The 27,761-nt window shown below is 38.0% G+C and overlaps 1 protein-coding gene across 1 annotated transcript in view; it reads left to right on the top strand.

Annotated features, from left to right (window-relative positions):
- Window positions 1–27,081, top strand: part of edc4 (enhancer of mRNA decapping 4) — a 28,739-nt gene extending 1,658 nt beyond the window's left edge. Inside the window, 29 exon segments of the mRNA XM_048167823.1 lie at window positions 668–779; window positions 966–1,065; window positions 1,170–1,356; window positions 1,952–2,099; window positions 2,232–2,336; window positions 2,476–2,585; window positions 3,229–3,312; window positions 3,393–3,488; window positions 4,076–4,175; window positions 6,016–6,196; window positions 6,332–6,398; window positions 6,491–6,582; window positions 6,857–7,047; window positions 7,126–7,202; window positions 7,420–7,567; window positions 8,346–8,537; window positions 8,539–8,739; window positions 8,741–8,841; window positions 9,151–9,252; window positions 12,521–12,664; window positions 12,811–12,844; window positions 13,100–13,280; window positions 14,393–14,548; window positions 14,722–14,837; window positions 15,120–15,285; window positions 15,502–15,688; window positions 16,853–17,072; window positions 18,811–18,974; window positions 24,608–27,081. Coding sequence (XP_048023780.1) covers window positions 668–779; window positions 966–1,065; window positions 1,170–1,356; window positions 1,952–2,099; window positions 2,232–2,336; window positions 2,476–2,585; window positions 3,229–3,312; window positions 3,393–3,488; window positions 4,076–4,175; window positions 6,016–6,196; window positions 6,332–6,398; window positions 6,491–6,582; window positions 6,857–7,047; window positions 7,126–7,202; window positions 7,420–7,567; window positions 8,346–8,537; window positions 8,539–8,739; window positions 8,741–8,841; window positions 9,151–9,252; window positions 12,521–12,664; window positions 12,811–12,844; window positions 13,100–13,280; window positions 14,393–14,548; window positions 14,722–14,837; window positions 15,120–15,285; window positions 15,502–15,688; window positions 16,853–17,072; window positions 18,811–18,974; window positions 24,608–24,791 — 3,946 coding nt within the window. The 3' untranslated portion in view covers window positions 24,792–27,081.
- Window positions 27,082–27,761: the final 680 nt, after the last annotated feature.

Here is a 27,761-nt window from a genome sequence, read left to right as displayed (position 1 = left end):
CAGCATCTCAAATGTTGGTTTGATCATTCTGAAACGCCTGAGCCAAAGTCTGTCATCAGAATGATTGTTTAATTCCCTCCCAGGAGCATCTCACATGATTGCGTTCCCAAACACCATGCAAGATAACATGGCACTCTGAGACACAATTCATTTATGACATAGGAAAAAAGAGCCACAATGGCTTCCCCAATTGCAGCAATGTCCATTTTTATATTTGATATTTTGCAGCAATTTCCAAGGAAGTGATGATTTTGTTCTATTGAACACATGGGATGGAAATGCTGCTTCCACAAATGTTTTATGCGATATTCCAGTTTTGCGCATAAATTAAATATGCAACTTTGTATGTGAAAAACAGTCCTGTTGCTTAATATTTTTGTGGAAACTGTGATGAATAGAAAGTTCAAAAGAACAGCAATTATTTGAAAATGAAATCTTTTGTAACAGTAGTGTTAGGATTATGTCTTTACTGTCACTTTTGATCAATTTAATGCATCCTTGCTGAATAAAAATATTGATCTAAGTATGAATTACCGACCCCAAATGTTTAAACGTTTGTGTATGTTGAGTAAGAAGGGTTTTTTTTTGTTGTTGTTTTTTAAAGATTTTTCATTAGAGGTCTTTTATTGTCAGTAAATTCATAAGTCTGTTTTGTTTTTTGTTCCAGCTGCCTTTCAGGAGATGATGAGTCCACCTGTGTCTCCATCAGAGCAAACAATGTGGAAATTGTGTCCAGCCGTGACTCTAGTATTGACAGTAAAGCTCGTGGTAGCAACAAGGTGTGTAAATTAATAACCTTGTGCAAAACTGTGTTTGTTATTAGCAGTTTAGGGTTTTACGGTCATGGAAAACCTGAAAATATAAGGGGCGTGGAAAAGTCATTTAAAATTAATCAAAGTCATGGAAATTTCTAGTCAGTAAATCTTCCAGCTTCTCTGAATCTTTTCCTCATGACTGTCTTACAGGTTAAAATTCAGCCAGTGGCCAAATATGACTGGGAGCATAAGTACTACTATGGCAATTTAATAGCCGTGTCCAACTCATACTTGGCTTATGCCATCAGAGGTCGGTTTGCACACTTTATCACAGTCTGTCCCTGTCTTTGTGCATGGCTCATTTAGCACACCTTTGAATAAAATGAAGGGTTTGTAATTGTTTATTGCCCACAGGTGCAAACAATCATTCAATGATCCGTGTGCTGCAACTGGGCTCGACGGAGCGTTCGCTGCTGAAGGGCTTCACCGGTGCGGTCACAGACCTTGCCTTCGCCCACTTGGACTCCACCCTCTTGGGCTGCGTGGATGAGGCTGGAAACATGTTCATTTGGCAGCTCACTAGTCACAGCAACAAAATACAGTATCCTTTATAGATTCAAATTTAATAGGTTTTTTTATGTTTGATCAAAAAAATTCACAAAAACAGGAGGTTAATGAGATACCCAAAGGCTTTGCCAGTAATTGTTTTTGTTTTAAATGATTTATTTTAATACAAAAAAAATTAAATTACAAATGAGTATCAGCTGATTTTTTATTTTTTTTTAATCACATGATCAGTGCTACAAATATACTTAATTGAGAATAATATTAAATATATGCATTTTATATCAAAACTTTCTTTTATTTCTTAACTTAAATCTGTCTTTTATTCTGGGTTTTTATTAAAAAAAAAATCTGGATTCACATGTATCGTAGTATAAGGTTACACTTTATTTGTACGGTCCACTTTAGACATTCGACTAACTATAAGTAACTTTGCAACTACATGTCAACTAACTCTCAGAGCATTACTAGTAGACTGGTTAGGGTTCGGGTTAGTAGAATACGTTGACATAGTTGCAAAGGTACTTATAGTCAGTAGAATGTCTGTTTGAGGACCATCAAAATAGTGTTACCTAGTAAAAGGCTTATAAGCAGGTGAACTGTGATTTTTCTTTAACATTGATGTCTTTTAGAGATGAAGTGGTTGTTCACATCCGTAGGCCTGAGGACACTCCACTTAATTCCAACCGCAGACTCATCTGGTGTCCCTTCATCCCAGAAGACAATGATGAGAACCCGGAGGATGCATGTCAGACATTGGCACTGCTTCATGAAGACAGAGTATGTTTCTTTTTTTCTTTCTGGAATTTGACAGTTTTATCACTTTCTTTCTGAAATGTCCCAATATTATTAGATTTACAGTGTTTTTTAACACTGTTACTCTCTTAACTGGATTTCTTCTTGTACTTGTAGGCTGAGGTTTGGGACCTTGACATCCTCCGATCCAATAACAGCTCATGGCCCGTGGATGCCACTGAACTGAAAGAGGGATTCATCACCATTAGAGGACACACAGCAGTAAGTCCTGCTATCCTTTTGCCTGCAGTGCTGTATTAACCTATTAAGAAATGACATAGATTGAATGTAATAACAATAGCACATAAATTAGTTATCTAGAGTGATGTTTATTATTAAACATATTTCTATTTCTGCGCAGCGCATTAGTGAGGGAGCGCTGTCCCCTGATGGCACTGTCTTGGCCACAGCCAGTCATGATGGATATGTCAAATTTTGGCAAATCTACATTGAAGGACAGGACCAACCCAGGTACATGTTTGAGACATTATGTAATTGAACACACAAATTTGAGGTCTGTATGATTTTTACATTTTTAAGAAATTAATACATTCAGCGAGGATGCATTAATTTGATCAAAAGTGACAGTAAAAACATTTATAATGTAACAAAAAGATTTATATTTCTAATAAATGCTGTTCTATTCATTTCCACAAAAATATTAGGCAGTACACATTTTCAACATTCATTATAGAATCAAAATATAATCAGAATTTTGATAATAGGTCAGAAATATTTCTTAAGCAGCAAATCATATTTGAATGATTTCTGAAGGATCATGTGACTGAAGACTGGAGTAATGGCTGCGTCATGTAGGTTTCATGTATTTTCCAATTAATAAAATATTTGTTGCATCTAGATTTCAAGGGAAAAGAAATATATGTATGAATATACATTTATATTATTAAATGTATATAGTAAACATATGACTAATTGCCACATAAATGAATTATACTCAATATACTCAATATGTCAATATACTGAATGCCATGTGATATTTAATATATAATCATACTGTTAATAATAAAAATTAATATTAACAAGATATTAATATAATGTTAACCTTTTTATTTTTTTATGCTAATAAATGCAAGTATCCTTGCTCCTTGTGTAGATGTTTGCATGAATGGCAGCCACATAATGGACGTCCACTTTCCTGCCTGCTCTTTTGTGACAATCACAAGAAGCAAGACCCAGAGTGAGTATCAAGTTTATTTAGTCTTCACGTCACATTTGCTGTACACCTTTAAACTTAAAACCATTTTTGTTGTTCTGAAGAGTTCCATTTTGGCGCTTCCTGATCACTGGAGCTGATCAGAACCAGGAGCTGAAGATGTGGTGCACAGTGTCATGGACCTGCTTACAAACCATCAGGTCTGTTCTTCTTTTAAGCTAAAAGCTATTATAGAACTGTGGTGCTTGCATGATCAATAGAGGGGTTTATATTGAACTCTTAGATTTGCCCGCAGTTATGTTCAATTGTGTTGTTCAAGCCTAAACAGTTAGTTCACCCAAAAACGAATAAATTGTCCCTACATTGACAGTCCACACAACTACCACTTTTCAAAGTGTTCATAAAGAGATCGTAAAACTAACCCATATGAATTGAGCGGTTTAGTCAATTTTCTGAAGACTAGATTGCTTTATATGATAAACATATTGAATTTAGGCTTTTATTCACATAAACATTGATCAGCGAACATAAACAGAAACTCAGCCGAACATGTTTGATGCTTGAGAACAAACCTCATTGGTTCTTGCAGAAGCTCATATGTGCTGCGTAACACAAGAATGAACCGCATTGGTTCTCGCACTTCAAACATGCATGCTTGAGCTTCCTTTTACTTAAATTATGTTACCATAAACTAACCCTTTAAGCATAAAACTTAGGCCAATACCTTAAGTCTATGGATATGATCTTAATATGAATTTTAGAAGAACTGTTAATGTGTGTGTTTCAGGTTTTCTCCAGATCCATTTAACAGCAGTGTGCTACCCAGCCTGAAGGCCAGTTTGGACCTGTCTGCAGAGTTTCTTATTCTTAGTGATGTTCAGAGGAAGGTCAGGCTCATTATTATTATTTTATATTTTAGATGTAATGCTCACATTTTGCTTACTCACTCTCATGGCGTTCCAAGCCTGCATGATTTTCTTTCTTTGGTGGAAATCATAATTAGCTATTTTGCAGAATGTCCATGTTGCTCATTTCCATACAAATTAAATTAAGTACTTATTTACTGAAACAGTGGCGGTTCTAGCTCATATGGTGCTTTGGGCTAAACAACTCCTCTTGCTACCCCTCATTCCACGGTGGAGAAAAAATGAAAACGCACACACACACACACACACACACACACACACACACACACACACACACACACACACACACACACACACACACACACACATACATATATATATATATATATATATATATATATATATATATATATATATATATATATATATATATATATATATACATGCATAACACCATGTTCAGGTTCGACTGTAATGTGACATAATTGCAAAAAAAAGATACAAAAAATGCTAAAATGTTAAGTTGTTTTTTATAATAATGACTTGATAATGTATAAACATAAATCTGAATGACTAACTTGGGAATGATATATGAGCCATTGTGTAATCTTCGGCTGCCATCTAGTGGCTGTAGCTGAAAATTCATGCCATTTTAATTTTAAGTGTTTGTTTTCCAATAGATGGCAGAAATCTTCCTCTAAACCATGGCACATTATTCATTTTATCATTATGTATGAAATTGAAAAATGTAGATCTTCTTAAAAGTGATTTTTTTTTTTTTATTAAATGTTGCTATTTTATATAAATGCATACGTTTAAATTATTAGAAATTGAGGCAAATAAAACATTCAATAAATCCCCCACAACTGTACAGGAAAAACATTAATAAAGTAAGTGATATTATGATTGTTTTAAAAAATTACATTATTATGTTACAAAATAAAATTTTCTGTTATTACAAATAACATAGCAACATTTATTATATGCATAATATTATACTCATAACGATATGAGTGCTAGCTGCATACATGCCTTTTTATTTTTTGCACGTTTCCCCTCTTAATTTTTCTTATTTAGGCTCCTTATTTAGCCCTTTTTTTCTTATCCATAATTTCAATTTGTGTTGATTCAGAACTACCCACTGATGTCACTTCACTGGAAGCCCTGAGGTGACGCAAACCAACCCCCGCTCCTCCTTACTTCTGATTGAGAGTACTTCTCCGGGCACGCGTCCTGACCAGGGGTGCGTTTCCCAAAATGGAACTTGCGACCATAGTTGGCTTTGGGAAATGCACCCCTGGTAAATTGACCCACACTGTGACATGATATCATTGACTTAATATGCAAATGAGTGGTAAAACCCCGATTGCATTCCTTTTTTCTTTTTTTCTTTGCGCGGTTGTCCATGTTGCCCATGCCTAAATCCGCCACTGCACTGAAAAACTCTCCCTGTGGTGTGGCTTTAAAATCTGATTCATGCATATATTCAGTCTTAGTTCATTGCAAGAACCCATGTTTTTGAAACATTGACATCAAACCTGATGCAAAACATCTTCAAGCACCAAGTGTGAATGGGAGATAATCTTGAATTTAATAATTCTTACACCAGAAAAGACTATAAAAAAGTCTGTCTGCTAGTGTTTGCAATTTAAGTTATTTTGGGATGGATAGAAAAACATATAGAAAGTATAAAGGCAAACGAAAAACATTGTCAACTAGCCAACTCCAGCATGTGTGCTGTTAAATAGGATTCTTGAGTTAGTTCAGTGTTGCTATTAAAACAAACAAACAATGACATTGTGTAAGTGAATAACTGGCTGTTTATAAGCAGCTGATTCAGGGTTGTGTGTTTGATATGTAGGTGTTGTACGTCATGGAGCTGCTACAGAACCAGGAAAAAGGTCGTGCCAGCTTCACTGCAGTTTCAGAGTTTCTGCTTACATATCCTGTGCTCAGCTTCGGTGTACAGGATGTTGCCCGCGCCCGACTGCGCCACACTGAGGTCCTTCCCCCTGATGAGGAAAGTGAAAGCATGACAACAGGTCAGTTCCTTCCTTATTTTAATGCTTTGCTTTAATGCTTTGCTTGTGCAAATGTTTGTAGACTTGCTGTAAGGTGAGTGAAGATGCGTTCAAATGACACTTTTAATACTGTTGCGACTTAATATCTTCTCGCAGAAGGAAGCCAGGGACCCTCGGAATCCAAATCAGGAATCCAGATTAAACTCTACTGTGTGCATACAAAGTGAGTCCTTTAGATACAAAAAACATCTCTCGATGGAGGCATGAAGTTTGCATTCAGATTTGTGGTGTTTTAACTGTCTCTTATGCCCACAGATCGCTACAGGATGTGCAGATCTGGTTCCAGCCCAATCAGGGGGCCTCATCCTCCCTTTTCATGCCTCAGTCTGGATCCCAGGATGGCTTTGGTGAGTCTGGAAATGTATACTATTATGTTTACACCTATGTTTCTGAGACCGTCACTACTGAATATAGAGTGCGATAGCAAAAGAAATATATTTTACTCAAGTTATGGTCTGAATGAATTATGGTGAGGAAAAATTCATTGCATTGTGTGACTTGTTAGTATGTAGTGAAAGATGCATATTTTTTTAGTTTATTTTCAAAATTTAAACATTAAGCATTTTCACAATAAATAAATCTATATATATTTCTTATGTTTATATTTTTGCATTCCCCCAGGTTTTTCTGACCCGCTGGCCGATCTGAATGTGGAGGCAATGAGCTCTGATAAAGAGTCTGGTGACAGTGGATCACAGAATGACTTGAGTAAAATTCTGCCTCTTCCAAGTCCAGCTGACTTCATGAGTCCAGCCCCATCAGCCTTGCCCAAACTCATGACCCCAGACGCCTTTATGACGCCCAGCACCTCTGTAAGCCTTGAATATTACAGGTACATCATTAGGTCCATTCAGTGATGGTGATCATTTATCATTGTTTTGTTTTTTCAGATGCCCGCCTCTCCTGGCAGCAGTGCGAGCAGCCTGACCATAGTCACGGCCATGAGCAGCTCAGACAGCGGTGCAAGGTGGGAGATTGTTCATTTTTGTCATAAATTTTGTATACTTTTTTTTTTTTTATATATATATACAAAAAAAGTACTCTCTACATTTTCATGAAAGTTTGTTTTGAGACTTTTGGATTCCATTGCATGCACTACACAGTGTACAGAAGTACACATCAGAGTGTAAAATGTGGGGCCCTGTTGTGCATGCATAGGCATTGCTCAATTTTCTTTCTTCCAGGGGCGGAGATGATCTGGCCCAGAGCCCTAAGATGTCTGTCGAATGTGGCAACAGCAGCTTGACTCTGAGTGCCAATGCAGGCAGTCCAAGATCCAACTCCATTCTCATCTCAGGCCTTGGGGAAAACATCCAGGTATTAATGGACATGGTAAATTGCATATTATACTAGTAGTGACTGTGTATGAAAGATGTGACTTTTGTAAACTAAGACTTTTCTTGAAAGAAATTAATACTTTTGTTTACCAAGGATGCTTTAAATTGATCAAAAGTGACAAGAAAATTACAACAAAAATTAACATGATTTTCAGCATCAGTGCTCCAGTCTTCAGTGTCGCACAATATTTCGGAAAGCATTCTAATATGCTGATTTGCTGCTCAAGAAACATTTCTTATTATTATCAATGTTGAAAACGGTTGTGCTGCCTAATATTTTTGTGGAAACCGTGATAAATTTTTTCAGGATCCTTTGATCAACAGAAAGTTCAAAATAACAACATTTATTAGAAATGCAAATCTTTACTGTCATTTTTGATCAATTTTAATACATATTAATTTCTTAATTTGAAATAAACTTTCACTTTAATGGTAGTATAAATGCTTATGTCATTACTGTAGAAATAGCATGGGCAATATCCAAATCGACTATCCATCTGAACAAATCAGATCAGATTTCAGCACTCACAAAATGTCAGCTCAGGCTGTCAGTCCTAAAGATCTGATTTAAATGGAAAAACTCGTTTAACAATTCTTCTGTTTATCTGGCATCCCTCCATCCACTCTTCCATTTAAAATCCCCATCCGGTTAGGGTTTCTCTCCCTCACTGGTGCTTTCTCCGTCCCTCCTGAGAGAGGCCTCTCTGCTCTGCGAAGCTGCTCCCTATTCTCACAGACTTCCCCTTCCTTATTTCCCATCTCCTCCTCTGCAGGTTTCCTCTCCAAACCCTCCTCTCTCCCTGGATCTCCAGTCCATAGAGCCCATGGTTGTCCCTCAAGCCTCTCCGACCAGAGCTCGCTCTCCGGATGTCATTTCCTCTGCTTCTACGGCAATGTCCCAGGACATCCCCGAGATCGCCTCGGAGACCCTGCAGAGGGGACTGGCCAGTGCCGCTTGCTGATTCAGTCCCTGTCCTGCATTCTGACAGCATGGCATCAGCCGCATCGGTCCTCCACCTGCTGTCTCCAAGAGCCCGGAGCAGTGCTGAGCACAGTTTGCTGCCTCTCGAATTGGGTGCAGCATCTGTGGATGGAGAACAGAGACTCAATAACACACCCTCCCTACTGGAGACGGCTCTGTCACAGGAGAAACGCTGTAGCGGCTGGAGGTTCTTGTTCTGACAGCAGTGTGAACCATGCCTGGCCGGCAGCACCCGATATCACACGAGAAACTCGCAACAGCCTGAGAGACAATGGTTTGGGAGACTGGTGAGTTGCTGTTCTCTAAAAAAAAAAAAAAAAAAATATATATATATATATATATATATATATATATATATATATATATATATATATATATATATATATATATATATATATATATATATAACTGAAGATAATTTAAAAACATTCAACATAAATAAAGATTAAAAATTTATATACAAGTTATATTTTATTTAATATTAATCTTTAGTATTTTTCTCAGAGTTTTATGATGAATTTTGAGAAATCTGTGATAATATTTGAAGATACAAGGCTAAAGCATTTGATATCTCTGTTTTGACTGTTTGTTTCCAGCTCTAGGGAGGAAATAAAGGACAGGCACATTTCTTCTCCCTACCACAGACGCACCTATCACCTGACTCAGAACGACAGTCAAGATGCAAGTGCAGAGCAGAGGTAAACTTTATATTCTGGAGTATTGCCTGTCCAGGTGTCTGAGCTTCCTCTGTAGCTCAGATTCCATTAGACTCAGTTTTCATGTTTAATAATAATTTTCTCAGTTTCTGCTGTTTATCCAGCTTTACTTTACATTAGCTTTTCATGCAAGTACTTTAGGAAGGCTCTAAAATTCATGAATTAAGTTGTTTAATGGGAATATTATAAGGTGTGTGTGGCCACATAATATTAACATTAACGCCAGCTGTGAAATAAATGTCTCACCAGTTGGCTGGTAACTTAATTAGGAACTGCAACATTACATGGTTTCAGTCAAATTGTCAGAATAATAGTCTGACCTTCACTGAAAACAGTGATGTGAGCAATTCAAATCAAGGGCATGCAAACCGTCTGCTAAAGAAAACCTGTCACGACTGTCGAGTGTCCCCCCCCCCCCCCCTGTAGGAGTGGTATTACAAAAACTTCCTGTTTAGTGTTCTAAATGAGTTTTGCACAATCTCCATGGCTACTAAACAGATTTCTGTTCCTATCATGTGGGATACGTAGGATATTCTTCAAATTAAGTCACCAATATGGTTTTGGTGCTTCCTTAAGCCATGTTTCCACCGCAGGAACTTTCCACAGGAACTAGGGACTTTGGGGTAGTACTCAGTGTGTTCGACCGCAGGGACCAGGGTCTAAATTAAGTTCCGGTTAAAAAATTTCCCCGTCAGAAAGTCCCTGCTCATGAGGTAGTAGGGATGCACCGATCCACCTTTTTCAGTATCAAAATTCAAAATCTGCAGCCTGTCCGTCATTTTGACAGATTACTGAGGCTGATGTTGCTTGTAACTGTAATTCCCACCCCTGTTCAGTAGGTGGTGAGCGCGCTCCAGTGTGGCAGCAGAGCGCGAGTTCAGTCTCCAGAATAAAATGAAAACGATGCATTTGATTACACGCACCCAGTTTGTCCATTTTATTATATATTATAATACTTATGCTTACATAATTAAGTTTCTAATCTGTTTTGTTTTAAATAGTTTGTTTTATTTTTCTTGCTGCTGACTATAATTTTATGGTGGTCAACGAATGGCTTTTCTGAGGTAGGCTATATACGTGACATTGTTTACAACACTGATTGAACTGACGTGATACAGATTTCGGTAAGCTACTGCAACTTTCAACATATTTTTATATTCATTCATGTTTATTTCCTTCTGTAAAGTAGTAAAGAGGAAGAGATGATCGCGTTCACTGACAATCCTCAAAAAGTGTTGAGATGAGATGAAAGATGAAAACTGAAAAGTGATGCAGACTTTAACTTTTTTTCATAATACTTTCTTTTCATAATATAAATAAATGCATAGCCTAGGCCTATTTGTTTATCCTATAAGTTTGTGAATAAATATGAAAATGTGGACGAAATCAGAAGCTGTTTTAATTATATTTTATATTTTAATTATAATGTCTTATAATTAAAATATAAAAATTAAAATGATGCATCAGCATATGATAGATAGGACAGAACAAACAAATGCTATTAACAATGTTTCATTGTGCAAAAGTAGGCCTATTATAATATGAACGGCTCCCATACAGAGCGGCACAAAGCGCTTATGCGCATCCCGTGTGCAGAATGATGCGCTTGAAGCATCATGGAGTCACAGCGCGCAGCGGCAGCGCTCCGCAGTGAAAAGTTCAAAGCACAAAGTGAAGATATATTGATGCATATTGTATTACCGGTATCTTTATTAAGTATAATAAGTATAAGAAACATTGATTCATCTTGGAGAGAGTTTCATTGTGTTGACTGTCGTAACTGAACGCAACACGCAGACTGAATGCTGAATGGAGAATGACTGACAGCCGCAGTGGAGGGAGGCATTTACGTGAACTTTCATTTAACGACTTAAATATTTATCTGTTAACACTTGGAACATAGTGCACAGAAACTTTATGGTGCTTTTTAATGTTTTTGTGCCTTTTGTGGAGCTTAACAATAACACAGAATAGTACACGCACAGTATCAGATTTGGATCGGTCCCGTCCGGCCGATACCCGATCCGGCAAACATGGCAGTATCGGAGCCGATACCGATCTGAATATCGGATCGGTGCATCCCTATGAGGTAGTCCTTTTTCAAAGTTCAGGAAATTTTGACGGTGGGACTTGGGCACTGAACATGCTGATTGGTTAGATTGTGCGTGCAGTAAGAGTTGTTTGCTATTCGAATCAACAATGGAGTTTAAAAAAGACGACCGATGGACCGACGACGAGGATCAGGCTTTATTAAGCTTATATACAGAGGACGAAATCCTGCAGGAACCGGAAAGTCACGCGCAGTCCTACGTCACCAGACTAATTTGTCTAATCTTCACAGTACTTTAGACCTTGATGGAAACGCAGACAGCAACAGGTCTGGGGGAAAAAAGTTCCTGGAAAATAATGATGTGAATATGCAAATTAAGGGGCGTGACTAGGGTTTTTAGACACCTGTTGTGTGTATAAATAAAATCTGTAAAATTTTAAAGCTCAAAGTTCAATGCAAGCGAGATATTTTATTTAACAGAAGTCGCCTACATCGAACGGCCAGTTTGGACTACATCCCTCTACTTCCTTCTTTAATGACGTCACTAAAACAGTTTTTTGACTAACCTCCGCCCACAGGAATACACAAAAAAGGGGGCGTGAAGGGCAAGAGTTGCGTTTGTAGAGTGTGTTTGTCGCCATGTCGTTGAAACGCTGTTATTTTCATCCCGCAGTCCAATCACCTTTGTTTGGCCTTCCCAGGGACGCTGTACTTAGAGATCAATGGTTACAATTTACGTTTAACTCGGTTCCCGAAAATTATAATCCACATGTAAAACTATGTGCAGCACATTTTGCTGAGGACAGCTTCCTCAATCTCAATCAGTTTAATGCCGGATTCGCACAAAGATTATTCTTGAAAGATGGAGCAGAAGCTGCTGTCGAATCACAACACAGGAACCGCTGGCACAATCAGAACTCGTTACGTATTTCTGAAGGAGGGACTTCATAGAACAAGGAAGTCATCAGCCCGTTTTTATGACAGTGGAAACAGCGGTATACAGATAAGTAAATTATGTGAAAAATACTGTTTTTTTTTTTTTGTTTTTTGTTTTTTTTACACGCGAAACATGAACACATGTTATATTGCACACTATAAACACAATCAAAGCTTCAAAAAAACACGAAAAACGGGACCTTTAATACCTTGAGAACAATTTTGCTGATCTCTTGTCTTTTTCACTTATTTTTTCATTGACAGTGATCATGATGATGAGGTTGCCAGTCTGGCCTCCTCCTCGGGGAACTGTGGCCCCCGCTCCTCGCACAGACTTCCCGTAAAGGACTGGAAAACATCACCCCGCAGCTCCCCCAAGCTCAAGAGGAAGAGCAAGAAAGATGAAGGGTGAGTGAGCGGCCCTCCTTACTATGGAAATCTTACTGATATTAATGTTAAATATTGTTTAATGTGGGATTGAGTGGTGAGCCCCTTCAGCCATATAATCTGATTGTGTGACTGATTAGATCATCTTTGTTTTTCTCCCTTCACAGAGAGTCCTCCCAGTCTAGACAGCTTGAGAACCAGGTAAGTCTGTTGATCCCCTGCATCACAATCTGAATGCATTTTGTAGCTTTTTTTTATTGTCTAAACACACTCAAAATGCATGAAGGCTTGTTTTCTGCCCAGTCACTGTGATTCATTATATAAATAAAACTTTAATGCAATGGAGACAAAACACGAATAACATGGCAAGCTTGGTAGTATGAATGTTCTGCTGTGCTGATGTCAGGGATGCTTGAGTTTCATGTGTGAGGAATGAATTTGCGGTTGTGTCCCCAGATGAGCACAGAGGTGCAAGACGAGCTCCTGCAGATGTTGCGGAGTCAGCAGAGGGAGTTAGCAGAGCTGAGACAGAACCAGCTGGACCTTCTGCAGAGAGTCACCAGCCACATGGATGCCATACAGAGCTCCATCATGGCTCACATTGAGCACTCCATGTTGGCTCAGCAGGAGCAAGAACGTATCCTTCCACTAGGGGGAGACTCATAGCTAGATTGAAGATTAGAGCAAACACAAATGAGCAAGAGAAAGAACGAACATCAGTGTCGTCACCTTAAGCATTTTTTGACAGTGTGAATTCAAGATTGAACTTTGTTTCTTAAAAGATTAGTTTACTTCAGAATTAAAATTTCCTGATAATTTACTCACCCCCATGTCATCCCAAGATGTTTATGTCTTTCTTTCTTCAGTCGAAAATAAATATTAAGGTTTTTGAGGAAAACATTCCAGGATTTTTTTGTCCATATAGTGGACTTCAACGGGATTCAGCGGGTTGAAGGTCCAAACTGCAGTTTCAATGCAGCTTCTAGGTGCTCTACATGATCCCAGCTGAGGAATAAGGGTCTTATCTAGCGAAACAATCTGTCATTTTCTGAAAAAAGTAAGTGTATATACTTAACCACAAATGCTCATTTGGACTAGCTCTGTGATGCGCCACACATTACGTAATCATGTTGGTAAGGTCATGCGTGACGTAGGCGGAAGTACCGACCTAGTGTTTCAAAACATTTAAACATTCAGGATACGCACACAAAAGGACCATTTTGAACAATAAACTAACACAAAGACATATAAATATATAAATATGTGTCATTCAACATACAACAAAAAATGGTCCTCCTTCTCTACATTTGAGCATTTGTGGTTAAAGTATATACATTTTTATTAAAAAAAAAAAAAATTACAGATTGTTTCGCCAGCAAAGATCCTTATTCCTTGGCTGGGAGCCCTTTGAAGTTGCATTGAAACTGCAATTTGGACCTCCAACCCGCTGAACCCTGTTGAAGTCCACTATATGGAGAAAAATCCTGGAATGTTTTCCTCAAAAACCTTAATTTCTTTTCAACTGAAGAAAGAAAGACATAAATAAGATGTTTGACATGGATGACATGGGGGTGAGTAAATTATTGACTAAACCCACTATCACAAGAAAAAGCAAGAAAGCTGATATTAATATAATTGTTCTCTAATGCATGATCTTGTTTATTCATATGCATATACACACTAAAGAATCACTTTTGATTGGTCAGGCCCATACAGTTTGTTGTTAACTTTAACTAGCTGGTGACATAGAGAGAAGAATGGAGCGAATCCTGGCTGAGGGACAAAGCCGGAACCAACAGCTTCAGGACCAGCTGGTTCAGCAGCTTGTCCAGACTCTGAACAACAGTCTGTGCAACCGGCTAGACAAAGTTTTACGTGAAGAAATGAAGAAGATCGTCCCACAGTGTGAGTGCTGATGTGCTGAACTCAAGAGCTCAACTTTTTTTTTTTTCTGTCAGCGTTCAATACAACAAAGAACATTCTGCTCTTATTTGTCCCTGTGAAATGTTTGGAAAGATGTCTTTTATTGACTTTTAAGGTTTATGTAGAGCTTTAGGTGACCTTTTTCTTCTATGCAGCCATATCGAAGAGTCTAGAACCTTTGACTGGCCAGATGAGCAGCACCATTGCTGCCAAGTTAACCGCAGTGGAAGGAACACTGAAGGAAAATGTCACCAAAGTTGTTAAGTCCAAGGTCAGTGGCTTAATATTTGAGAATGAGCAATTTTAAATAGTTTTTTTTCCCCAAACTTGACAATTGTTAGGATATTATTTTCCAAAGGCTGGGTTAAAAACATTTCTAGCTGGAAATAATGTTTCTGTGAAAGACATACTACAAACTGAGCAGTTCAAAAGAAGTGCACCAACTTCTATGCACCAGTGTCGTGCTGAATAATTCATCACTGATCACGAAACAGGCACAAACTGGGGAAAACTCTAACTCTTCTAACTTTTTGTCCTATTCTTCCATTCACAGAACACTACAGATGCCATTGGTCGTGCTGCTGCCGAGGCCATGCAGGGCCCCATTCAGGCAGCATACAAAGAGACCTTCCAAAGCATTGTGCTTCCCGTGTTTGAGAGAGGCTGCCAGTCCATGTTTCAGCAGATCAATGACAGCTTCAAACAGGGAACCCATGAGTGTAAGAACCATCACAATAGACTTTGCTACCAATGTGACATTTTATTTCTGCTTTTTTACAGTAATAAAAAAATAAGCATAGGGTATATTAATGAATCTGGCAGTTTGTTGCATGCTTTTAGGTCTGTTTTACACATCTTGCGTCTGTAGCAGCGGCTAATTAATACAACTCTCTTGCGTTTTTGACTAAATATATAATGACTACATTCTCCTGCAGACATCCAACAGCTGGAGACACACATCAAGAACAGGAAACAGCGGGACCAGGATGCACGGGATCCCGTGATTGGCCAGCTGCAACAGATGATTGACACGCTCCAGAATTCTCAAGACCAGCTGGCCAGCACTGTGACGGCCAGTGTGTGCTCTGACGTTCAGCATCAGCTCCACATGATCGTGGGAAAGTAAGGTTTACCGTCACATGCATGCAGCACAAAGCCTATCCAATATTTGTCAGGAATCAATATAAGGAATTCTCTTTCCCCTTGTATGCCTTCCCTTATGGATAACTTTATTGCATGAATAGAGGAATAGATTGACTTGAGAGTTCATGCAGAGAAAGCTTTTTTTTTTTTTAACTCTGCATTGAGTACCTTGCAAATGGATTGGTATGCGTGGCACTCGGCCTAATCCTGGGTTTAATTTTTGTCAATAAAGCTGGTTTGTTTTCCTCTCACATAAATGCAATTAAGACTATGTAGTATTAAATTCAAGTTGAAGGGATTAAATCCATGTGGCGCTTGAAACTAAAATACAAATATAATTTGTATTTTGTTTCAAATTAGTTTGTTACATTTAGGTTTACACTGCATTCTGGTATTCACTATACCAAAATTTCAGTAGCCTAAACCAGTACTGGGGGAAAAAATGGTGTTAAATTACAATCAAACATTTCACTATATTCACTATCCATAACCAAGAAGTGTGTGTGTATATATTCTTTAAATTCATTAAATGTCTTTGGGATGTGCTGGAGTAAACTTTACAGAGTGCCCACCTCTTGCATTGTCAATACAAGATCTTGAGCAAAAATTGACACGCCTCTTGATGTAAAAAAAATGTTGTGATGTTATTTCCATCAAGAGGTGCATACATTTTTGGTCAAGATCTTGTACTGACAATGCAAGAGCGAGCACACTCTAAAGTCTCCTCCAGCACATCCCAAAGAGTTTCAATGAAATTAAGGTGTGAAAATGATTCTTCATGATCCCTCCCAACTATTCTTTCACAATTTGAGCCTGATGAATCTTGACATTGTCATCCTGGAATATGGCCATGATGTGTCTTCCTACATGGTTGTTTAAGAAATGAAAAGATACTCACTCCATCATTTGGAATTAGAAGAACTGTTGCCAAACATATAACATGCTAGAAACAATAATCGCTGCAATAATGATCCAGTCATAGACTTAAGTATTTGCACTACCCATTTTGATACCACAGCAATATTCAATAGCGACACATGTTATTGAACACACTCCTTTAAATTGTTCAATATTACAGGGAGTTGAATCCTGTCTTTTTTTTATATTGTTGGCGTAGTCTAATGGTGTCCATCCTCTCTGCAGTCTGCAAGACTCAATCCTGACGCAGGTGCAGCGCATAGTGAAGGGAGAAGTGAGTCTGGCCATGAAGGAGCAGCAGGCAGCCGTCACCTCCAGCATCATGCAGGCCATGCGCTCGGCTGCAGGAACACCTGTCCCCTCCACACATTTGGACTATCAGGCCCAGCAGGCCAGCATACTGCAGTTACTACAGCAGGGCCAGCTCAACGAGGCCTTCCAACAGGTTGGTTAATGATTGCTAGACACATACATATGTGTGATTTATTTCTCTCAGTTCAGTCTGTATCATGCTTCTGTGGTCATGTTTTATGAGCTTTTTTTGGTCATTAGGGGTGCAATGATTAGATAAACTGCTATGTCATGTCAGTAACCCTTTTAACACACTTTTACATGCATTCAAGGAAGAGTTTACCCAAAGATGAAAATTATCCCATGATTTACCCTCAAGCCATCCTTGGTGTATATGACTATATCCTTTCAGACGAACACAATTGGAGATAAATTTAAAAATATCCTTGCTTTATCCAAGCTTGAAGCCCAATAAAATGCATCCATCCATCATAAAAATAATCCAAATAGCTCCAGGGGGTTAATAAAGGCCTTCTGAAGCGAAGCAATGTGATTTTATTATTTAATTTTTTTTTAAGCTTAGACGCCTGTCACGGTTCAAATAAATAGGGCTGTGCAACAAACTCAAGCTCCTCTTCTCTTATATCAAAATCCTCCAACATTTCTCTTTAAAATTTCTCGTTTTAGACTTCTAATTTGTGACCAGTGTTTTGTTTTGCTCTATCCCCTGTGCTTGAGCTTTCGTCATTACGTCGGGTCAGGAGTTAGTCTTCCACTGCAAATCGATGCCAGTGGCCGTCTGCCGGAAGCTAGTTATTATAGTTGTTTTAAATATGGATATATTTCTTACAAAAACCCATCGCTTCGCTTCAGAAGGCCTTTATTAACCCTCTGGAGCCGTATTGATTATTTTTGTGATGGATGCATTTTTGGGGCTTCAAAAACTTGCCCCATTCACTACAATTTATAAAGCTTAAAAGAGCCAGGATATTTTTAAATGTATCTCCAATTGTGCTCGTCCGAAAGAAGATAGTCATATACAGCTAGGATGGCTTGAGGGTGAGTAAATCATGGGATGATTCTGATTTTTGGACGAACTATGCCTTTAGGCCAGTGGTTCTCAACCAAGCTTTCAAGGGGGCCACAGGATGACTTAATTATATAAAAAATAGAATGTAATTAAAATAATACATAATGTAAACTGAAATTATTTGCCCCTTTTCCCCTCAATAACTATTATTTTTGTTGAAAAAGAAATCAGAATTTTAAATAAATTAATGTATTAAATGGTATGTGTATGATTGTAATAAATACAGCATAAATACCAGAGGAAATCTTTCTTCGAGTCAAAAAGGTTGAGGGCCACTGCATTGAGCCTTATGCTGCTGCAAAATGTGCCACACTAACTGTTTGCATTTTGTGAAATGTCAGCATTTAAGGCAACATTTACAAAGCTTCTTTACAAACACTTCTCTACGGAGAAATCGGTAGCATTTTTGGTTATCCTCTGTAGGTTTTTTGTTCAAATTAAATCATGCAAATCACTAATAGCCTAATTAAGCTTTTGGGAGGAGACGTCTTAGCATAAGTGCTGACAGTCAGACTACAATAACTGTTATTATTAAGTATGCTCTTGATTTGTATTCATCACTTGTTAATTTATTACATCAATTTGCATTTTCGGTCAATTTAGTGGTTGTAGAGAATCACCATAATTAGATGAAATTGAACCCTAACAGTTAAATACTTATTTCCACAGGTGACATGGCATGAGATGTGACCTTTTACTATCGTCTTTCTATATATGTGATATAGTATTGTATTAGTCCTCTCCAGGTTTTTTCCTGACTGCTTGCTGTGAATTTATTTTTTTTTTCTTCTCCTCCATGCAGGCTTTATCCGCAGCAGACCTGAATCTGGTGCTGTACGTGTGCGAGACCATTGACTCTCAGCAAGTGTTCAGCCAGCAGCCCTGTCCACTCCATCAGGCCGTCCTCCTGTCTCTCATCCAGCAGCTCTCCACCAACCTGAGCTCACGCACAGAACTCAAGATCAGGTTTGTTCCCTTCACCTCCATCAGTCAGTGCAGTCATGCTCTATATTCATCTCAAAATGTCCTTTATATAGAAGTTATTCCTTCAGCACACCCCCTCGCAGTTTCAATGAGTATGCAAAAGCATGCAGAGCACTGTGCTTTTAATGATTAAATACTTAAGTATTTATTTATAGTCTTCTATGTCGTACGTGATCAAGGGCAAAATGCGGTTTCATATCACAGGACATTAATGCTTTAAGACTCAAGACATCGTCCCTTTCTCCTCTTTAATTCCTCTGTGGACGACCTTGTGGTGAAGGGGACATCCGCTTCTGTGGCAGTGCTGCATTGGGCTGCAGTTATTAAAGTGCTCTACTGTCTGGGCTGCATTACAGTTCTCTGCTGGGGGAAAAGGACTAACTCCTGTGAATCACAGAGTAATGCTCTGCCTGTGTGCTGCCAAGTCCCTTTACTGCAATAAACTGCTCTGTCTGCCAGTCCTATCTCTGAATTGCACTCTAAAATACTAGTGTTTCATGCTGTCCATATGTGCATAGACATCACCATCTGTAAGTCTGTGTCCGTTTTCTGCTTGGACAGGATGTTATTTTAAGCAGGAAGACAAAAGTTTTATAAGACGCTTTAGGTTTTATATTTAGGATTTATATCTTTACATAGTGCCTGAAATAATGTTTTCAGAAGTATATGCTTTTGTTTATGACAGAAACCATTGGACACCTTCATATTCAAATAATTAATGAAAGAAATTTAAAACTGCATTCTGAAACTTGGTTAAAAATGATCCAAAATAAATTTGAGCAACTATATAACCGACAGCGTTCAAAACTATCTTCCTACCTTAGCACGATTCACAACGGTAAGCTTGTAATAATGTTTTATAATTCGGGTGGTACTGGTAGGTTTCCGCAGGAAATTGAAGCATGCCACCATTCGTCTTTGCGTCATTATGTCACGTCTGTTTACATAAAGGAGTTCTAGCTAGTAGGCTATATGGCATGTGAGGATGGTGGATCATTTATAGCCTTTTCTCACAGCAGCTGCAATAATTAAACTTATCATTTTGATGGTGGATTGTAATCTAGAAGGTTCCAAATGATAATCATTGGTGACAACTGGAGATTCGCCCGTAGTCAAAAGCAAAAGACTTCGGACTGCGGAGTTGCTACAGAAATTGAAATCTACAGGTAACGCAAATACACACTAAATACACATAGTCACGCAATGTCGTTAACATTTAACAATTTGAGAACAAAGTATAACAATAATAATAATTTGCACGGTGATCTGAGCGAAGCGATCGTTAGATTTAATCACCATTGGCAGCGCGATTTATTGTAGGCCTAATGCTTTTTTCCTCAGTTGGTCAGAACAAAAGTGGCAGACGTTACTTACTTCAGATGAAATTTTCTGTGAAAATTCTTAATTTAGTCATACTTCCAAGACATAGAATCTGTGATTCTGAAGTACAGTACCCACACCGCTGTGGTGACAGCAAACATTAGATTCATCCGCACTCAGGAGCCATGCCGATCCACAACCCACGTAAAGATGATAATTCTGCAAATAACTGCAATTGTAGGTTTAAAACAGAGATGGCAACAAAGAGGCAACTTACGGACTGCAGCTTTAAGTTTAATTTTCATATGCATTTAAAAAATTTTCACCCAGTAGGCCTAACTTATTGCCTGAAAGGAACATGTTGTTGTATGCGCTAATTCAGCCCTGGTTCATGAATATTTATGATTTGACGTTCCTGATAGCTGCCAGACAACACTATCATAAGCCAATTAATATTCACACACTACACCTTAATTCCATGTTGGGCGTACCGTACATAAGACAGCTAGCCGAGTGCAACGAAATGGAACGAGCAGGGTTCTTGAGGCATATTTTTAAAAATTCAAATTTGCTTTTTTTTTCTTTCTTTTTTTTTTTTTCTTTTTTTTATATACCTGAACACTGTGTAATGTTGTGCTAATAGCATGTGATACGGAAAAGCAAGTCTAGCATTAGCACAACAGCTGCTTCACATTATGTAACACTTGAGTTAAAAAAAACAACAACAACAACAAACAGTGAACAGTAAAACGAATGATGGATTGGTGCTCCAATCCTGTGTATTTTTTGTTCTACAAACAGTACAGCAAAATCTCAACCGGTTGACTTGTTTTTAGCATCACACAGTGTGTTCTATCATACCGCCAAGCCCTGTGTGTCATGCTCTGAGTTTAACACTTAAGCTATAACCTTTGCAAATAAAGGTTAGCAGAATACAAGATGTAAACAGTGATTTCTTTGCACCGGGAATGTAATTTCTCTCTGGGCCAATAGATTATAGTTGAGATAACAGTACTGTGGGCTTAAATGATTTGGAACAGGGCCTACACATGTGAAAATAGAGCAAACTGCCATGAGGCATGAAAGCTTAGCCATCTGGACAGGACTACAATGCAAAGTCCTGGGGATATTAAGGTCATTGTATTACATTTCCTTTTTTTTTAATCAGAAGCTTTAACTTAATGATCGCTTGTAAGGCAATTAAGATGACCTCTGTGCAACATGCCGCTCAAGTCTCTGGTGGTATCATACAGCAATGTCTATTAATTTTAAAAGACAGATGGAGAGATTTCCCACATAGTTTTCCAGACAGGTGGCATTTTACTAATCCTAGATGGACTTTATAATAATAATAATAAAAAAACAAGCAGCCTGGAGAGAAGACCAAAAAAGCTTTACCCTAGAATAGCTTAAAGAAATAACAAACATGTTCTGTTAGTACAGCTGTCAAAAAAACACCAGATTTGTGTTTGAGGACTGGAATGAATGACTAGTGCTGGCTACATACACTGTCATTCAAATGTTTGAGGTTTTAAAAAGCAATTAATACTTTTATTCAGTAAGGATGCATTCAATTGATGAAAAGTGACAAAGGCATTTATAATTTTACATTAGATTTGTATTTCAAATAAGTGTTTTTCTTTTGAAATTTTATCAAAGAAGCCTCAAATAAAAGGAATCTTGAGCAAATGTTTCTTCAGCACCAAATCAGCATATTAAAATGATTTCTGAAGGACACTGAAGACTGGACTAATGGCTGCTGAAAATTCAGCTATGAAAACTTAGACCTCTTGCACTTTTTGAATTTAATATTAATACATTGTTAGAGGTCTGGCCCAGTGCAAAGTGCTTCCAATATTAATGAGATTTGGCTTCAAAGCAAACTGGTGATCGTAACAGGAGAGATTAAAGGAACTTAGCCTTCCTGCAAAAACACTTTGATAAAATAAATGATGTAAATGGTGCCTCCAGTTGAATCAAAGTTTGATATGAGGGAAAACATTTGCTCCTCCATGATGGTTGCGATGATGTTAGCAGGGTTTTTTTTTTTTTTTTTTTTTAGTTTTTTAGTTTTAAGCCAATGAGCTCTTAAAATGCCTGGAGAAAGCAATTTCTCTTTTTTTCTTTTTTCTTTTTTGGGTCTCTCTTCATTTCAAAGGCACTTCAGAAGTACACAATTTGAAATGTGCCGTTTTTGCTCATGAAGGCTTGGAGGCTCATGGAAGCTCATCTAAGTTGTTTTGTGTGAATCACCTGAGCCATTTGACTCATTTCTCTGATGCTGCGGGAAAATAAAAGTGCTGACAGCACCACAAGCCATTCTCTAGTGATGCAAGAAAATCTGTAGAAAGGAAAATAAATGTCAATTTCATGTTCTTAAGATCCCTGGCAAAACATCAGCAATAATGTAAAATATACATGTTGCTTGCAAAAAATCTATATCATAACAGAAAGTCACGATTCGGTACGTACCTTTTGGGGTCATGGTTCGTTACGATTTCCGTACAATTGGAAAAATGGTCACACTTTAGTTTAGAGTCCAATTCTCACTATTAATTAACAACTATGACTTTTGCTTCAATAAACGCCTAATGTAGCAGTAGTAATTACTGCTTATTAATAGTTATTAAGGCAGTTGTTAAGTTTAGGTATTGGGCAGGATTATGGGATGTAGAATATGGTCATGCAGAATAAGGAATTAATATCTGCTTAATAATAATCAGCCAATATCCTAGTAATATGCATGCTAATAAGCAACTAGTCAATAGTGAGAATTGGACCCTAAACTAAAGTTTTACCGGACAAAGGAACAAATCCACAATGCTTGGTTTCTTTGATTTTTATTTTGAACAGTGGTGCAAATCTCTGTTTGTTCCACCTAGCAACATTTAGTCCTCTAGTTGGTACAATACAGCCGCTTTTTTTGTGTATTAAGCAGTGAACAGAATGGACTCCTGCATAGGTCATATTTTTTTGCAGGGCTGATAAAAAACAAATGGTATTTGTTCACAATCAGCTACAAAACTGATAAGCATCTTGTGTTATAAAAGTACAAAATAAACAGAATAATGAAAAATAAAACTTGTGCATTAGGGGTGTTAGAGTTTGCTCCACTTAAAGGATTAGTTCACTTTAAAATGAAAATTACTATTACTAATAATGAAGATTTACTCACCCTCAAGCCATCCTAGGTGTATATGACTTTCTTCTTTCAGACAAATACAATCAAAGTTATATTAATAATCATCCTGATGCTCCCAAGTTTTATAATGGCAGTGCACAGAAACCACCTGTTTGAAAAGTGCATCCATCCATTATAAACATACTCCATATGACACAACGTCAGTTCTATTCGTAAGTTAAATACAGAAGGCAATCTGGTGGAAGCTAGTTATTTTACTTCATAGCGTGTTAAATATGGATATTTTTCTTACACAAATGCATCGTTTCACTTCAGAAGGCCTTTATTAACCCCCCCGGAGCCATGTGGAGTACATTTTTGATAGATGGATGTACTCTTTTGAGTTTCTGTTCACTGCCATTATAAAGCTTGGGAGCATCAGGGTGATTATTAATATAACTCCGATTGTGTTCATCAGAAAGAAGAAAGTCATATACACCTACCTAGAATGGCTAGAGGGTGAGTAAATCTTGGGGTAATTTTCATTTTGAAAGTGAACTAATCCTTTAAACTATATTTAAACATTCAAAGCTTAAAGGTGCTAAAGAGGATGTTTTGTTTTATACATTTTTGCAATATTACTTGTAACTGTCTTTACTAACTGATAAAAGACTATTTATTAGGTGCACTGAAAGTAATAATATTAATATACATCAATCGCAATCATCGCGTAAACGATTGGCCCTCTGGCTTGTCAATCACTGCCGTGACGTTCCTTGTGAGAGACGAGCGCGGCTGCGCTCTCCAGTAACTTTCCACACACCACAGGCGCTGCATGCAATGTTTTTTGTCAGGAGACAGGAGTAACAACTGCAGATTATGAGTTACCTGCGGTGAGTCCGACATAATGAATCAAAAAAACACGACACAGCGAATGCCGGTGGTAAACACTCGTGTTCCAATACTCGTGCACAGGTTTTGGGAGGCGTTCCTTTGCAATGAGCTGTGAAGGAGGGGGGTTGTTCTTACGCATGCGCTCATTTCAAAAACTCGCTAACAGTCTTTGGATTCTCAGTCGACAAAAAAATCCTCTCGATCACCTTTAAACCCAATCCTCCTATACTTAATTTTCCACGTTTTTAACATCTTTCTCCTTTCTCTCATTCATGCGTAGCTATCTAGAAGATGCTGTGATGAACCTGGATCATGGAGATCCAGTCACCAGAGACCACATGTCTGCAGTGCTGACCCAGGTACGACAGAAGCTCTTCCATTTCCTGCAGCAGGACGCCCACAGCCCTCTGAGCAAGCGTGCACGGCGCCTCATGATGATGCTGCAGGGCCTGGTCAATCACTAGAGCCCCTTCGGATGGCTCAGCCGACATCTCCACAGCCCTCTCAGTCAGCGTCCTGACCTCATGCCACCCTGCTGTTCGATTGCTTTATCTGTGCTCTGCAGCTTATTGGCTCTCTCAGAACCACTATTGGGAGTTGTAGTCCAGACTTGGAATTAAGATATATCGGTGGGTTTGGACTACATCTCCCCATCCTTTGCTCCCTCCTTTCAAGCTATTTTTTGATTTCATTTCTCTGCACATGTGAAAAATCCTCAGTTTGTATGCGGCACTGCCATCAATGCAGAACAGGACATGGGATACTTCAGTTCAGGAGGCTGTTATTTTCAATGTGCATTCAATACCGTGAGACCGTGGCATCATGGTGGGTTTTTTTTTTTTTCCTTTTTTTTTTTCCATCTTTCATCCTTGACAAGGAATCAGGAACAAGACTGTGGAGGGCATGAGAGAACGAAACTATAACACGAACACTCCAAGTTTCTGCTGAACGGATGGTTTTCTGGCTGCACTGCTTTATTACCTTGTGTTTCTTTTGGTGAAGCGCCATTAAATGCTGCAGACATGGAGACATTATCATCACCTCATGAACATTAGCCCTGTTGGTTCGTGATAAAGGTTGTATTTAGGCCATTGATCCTTATCTGCCGAAAATAATTTGGCCATCATTCAGCTTTCTCATGTCAAGTGGAGCATAACGACATGTTCCTGGAATTTTTGTTAATGCTATCAGGATACGAAAAGGACAAAGCGAGATTTCTGTAAAACAGTTTAACTTCTGGATTATTGCAAAATCATCCCACACAGTTGATACCTTGTTTTCCAATCAAGAGAGTCGTGTAAAATATGTAAGAGGGCTTATATTACCAAGGAATGCTAACCACATAGTTATTTAGGATTTCTTAAAAAGGAACCTTGAGTCTGTAACCTGCAGTACATCTTTAAGTCTCTAGAGGGCAGGCATTTATGTATCTTCCTAATTTTATATGCTGGCTTCTGTGGAAGTTTTTCTTTTCAGTTCTTCTGTGAAATTACACTACAGCAAGTGCAACAGGGCTATTATTTTTGTTTAAATGTGAAAAATGTTTCTTTCTGTATTGTAGCCCCCAAATATCTGAAAGTGTTGGAGAAAGTGGCTGAAACTAGCCTATTTTCTGCTCCGTTCTAGTCAGTTGATTGTATTTGATTTAGACTGAGATTGCCAACACTTATTCATTAGGAGGGACTATTTGGTCATGCCCTCTGATAGAGGAAGAACAAAAAAGAAAGTGCCTTATCAGACTATTGCGTATCAGATACTGGTAATCATGTCCTACGATGGGTGCCACATTGGTGTGTGGCCCATCTTCAAGCAAATTTTCTTTCTCACTTTAACACGGAATTTGAAGATAGGAACGGACAGGTTCGTTACTGAAAAGTGCTGTAAACTGTGATCTGAGTTTATTTTTTCTGCCATTATTTCCTCACAAGTTTCATGCTAATGCAACAAGGAAGTGCCGGCCCCGTTGACTGTGTTTGTGTTAACACATTATTCGTTCCCTTGTCATCTTTATTTTTAGAGCTGTGCATATTATATCCATAGCCATTTGCAGCAGTCTGTGTGGCTCATTAGGACATTTTTACAGGGTGTAGGCAATGTGTCCTCTTTTGCTTTATTCTCTTATGTAAAAAAAAAAAAAAAAGAAAAAAGAAAAAAAAAGCTCTTTAACAGACATGAGCCTGCTGTGCAATTGAGGATAAATCTGAGGCTCTAATTAGGATATATTAAACTCAGCATGCTTGCATGCTACTGGTGAGAGCCATGTATTCAAACAATAGAGTTAACCTGTTTTTACGAATTTAACACCCCATTTTGTTCAAGCTCTGTAAACCCGTATTAATCCCTTTTCATTTCTCTTTCTTAAATAGTATAGCGTCCAGCAAAGATGACCTGTGATCGGATAGACAGTTTTATGTTATGTCAGGTTGAAATGTTAAACATCTTGTCAGTTTTAAGGTTTTGTTGCATTGCGAGAGTAATTGGTTTCGATGCCGTTTTAGACCCGTCTGATGATGTTGGGCTTACTATACTAATACGCAATGCCTTCAGTGTTTGAGGCTTACACAAACTTTTTTTTTTTCCCCCCTCGAGAGATTTTCATTGCAGGTTGTGTACGACAATTTAATTATTTGTAATTTTTTCCATTTGTGTTTCGATTTTTGTTCCTTATGTTTGAAATTATGTTGTATATTTTACACTTGTTTCTTTCATCCTAGACGTTTTGGAATAAAAAAGGAAGACATTGTTCAATGTTCAGTTAAGACTGTGTGTGTTTTCTTTTCCATAGACCTGTTTTAATTCTTGCAATAAGCAGTCTCCCCTCCTTACAACTTTCAGTATAAATAAAATTAAAGTATTTATGAAAAAATTAGCCATTTAAAAAAAAAAGAATTAATATTTGAGGGGGAAAAACATCAAAGTTTAAGGTTATAACTAAATAATTAAGATATGTAAAAGCTTAATTATCATTTCATTTTTAATTAAAGTTCCCCTGTGGTGAAAATCAAGTTTTTATTGTTGTTTATATGTCTGTGGGGTTTTTAATGTGCTTTAAGACAACCCATGTGCAAATTTCATAAGTCAACACCATTGCTGAATATTCTCTTTAAAAGGCAGTGAACCAAAGACAGTCTCAAAAAAATCACTGGTGTTTCTGACGTCACAAACCACCTTGTAACCAATCGCGTCAATGTGCTATCGTCATCAAGTGGATCTCTGAGCTGGGCTGCGTTCAGCCCCGATAAAACGTTGCAAAACGTTTTTAAACAAACTGTGGTGCATTGAACACCCTGTTCTGATGATGCAAGAGTTGCAACTATGGCAGCTGAGCAGGCTTTCTTTTGTGTTCTTTTTGAAGAATATTCGGAGCCTGGTGAAGTCGTTATAAATGCGTGTTTAATACTGCAAAACACGCTCGATGTTACAGTCACTGCCCT

Source organism: Megalobrama amblycephala, linkage group LG19, assembly GCF_018812025.1.
Source record: "Megalobrama amblycephala isolate DHTTF-2021 linkage group LG19, ASM1881202v1, whole genome shotgun sequence".
In the NCBI taxonomy this organism is placed as follows: domain Eukaryota; kingdom Metazoa; phylum Chordata; class Actinopteri; order Cypriniformes; family Xenocyprididae; genus Megalobrama; species Megalobrama amblycephala.
Note: the sequence above shows the minus strand (reverse complement) of the source record. Positions and strands in the feature narration are given on the sequence as shown.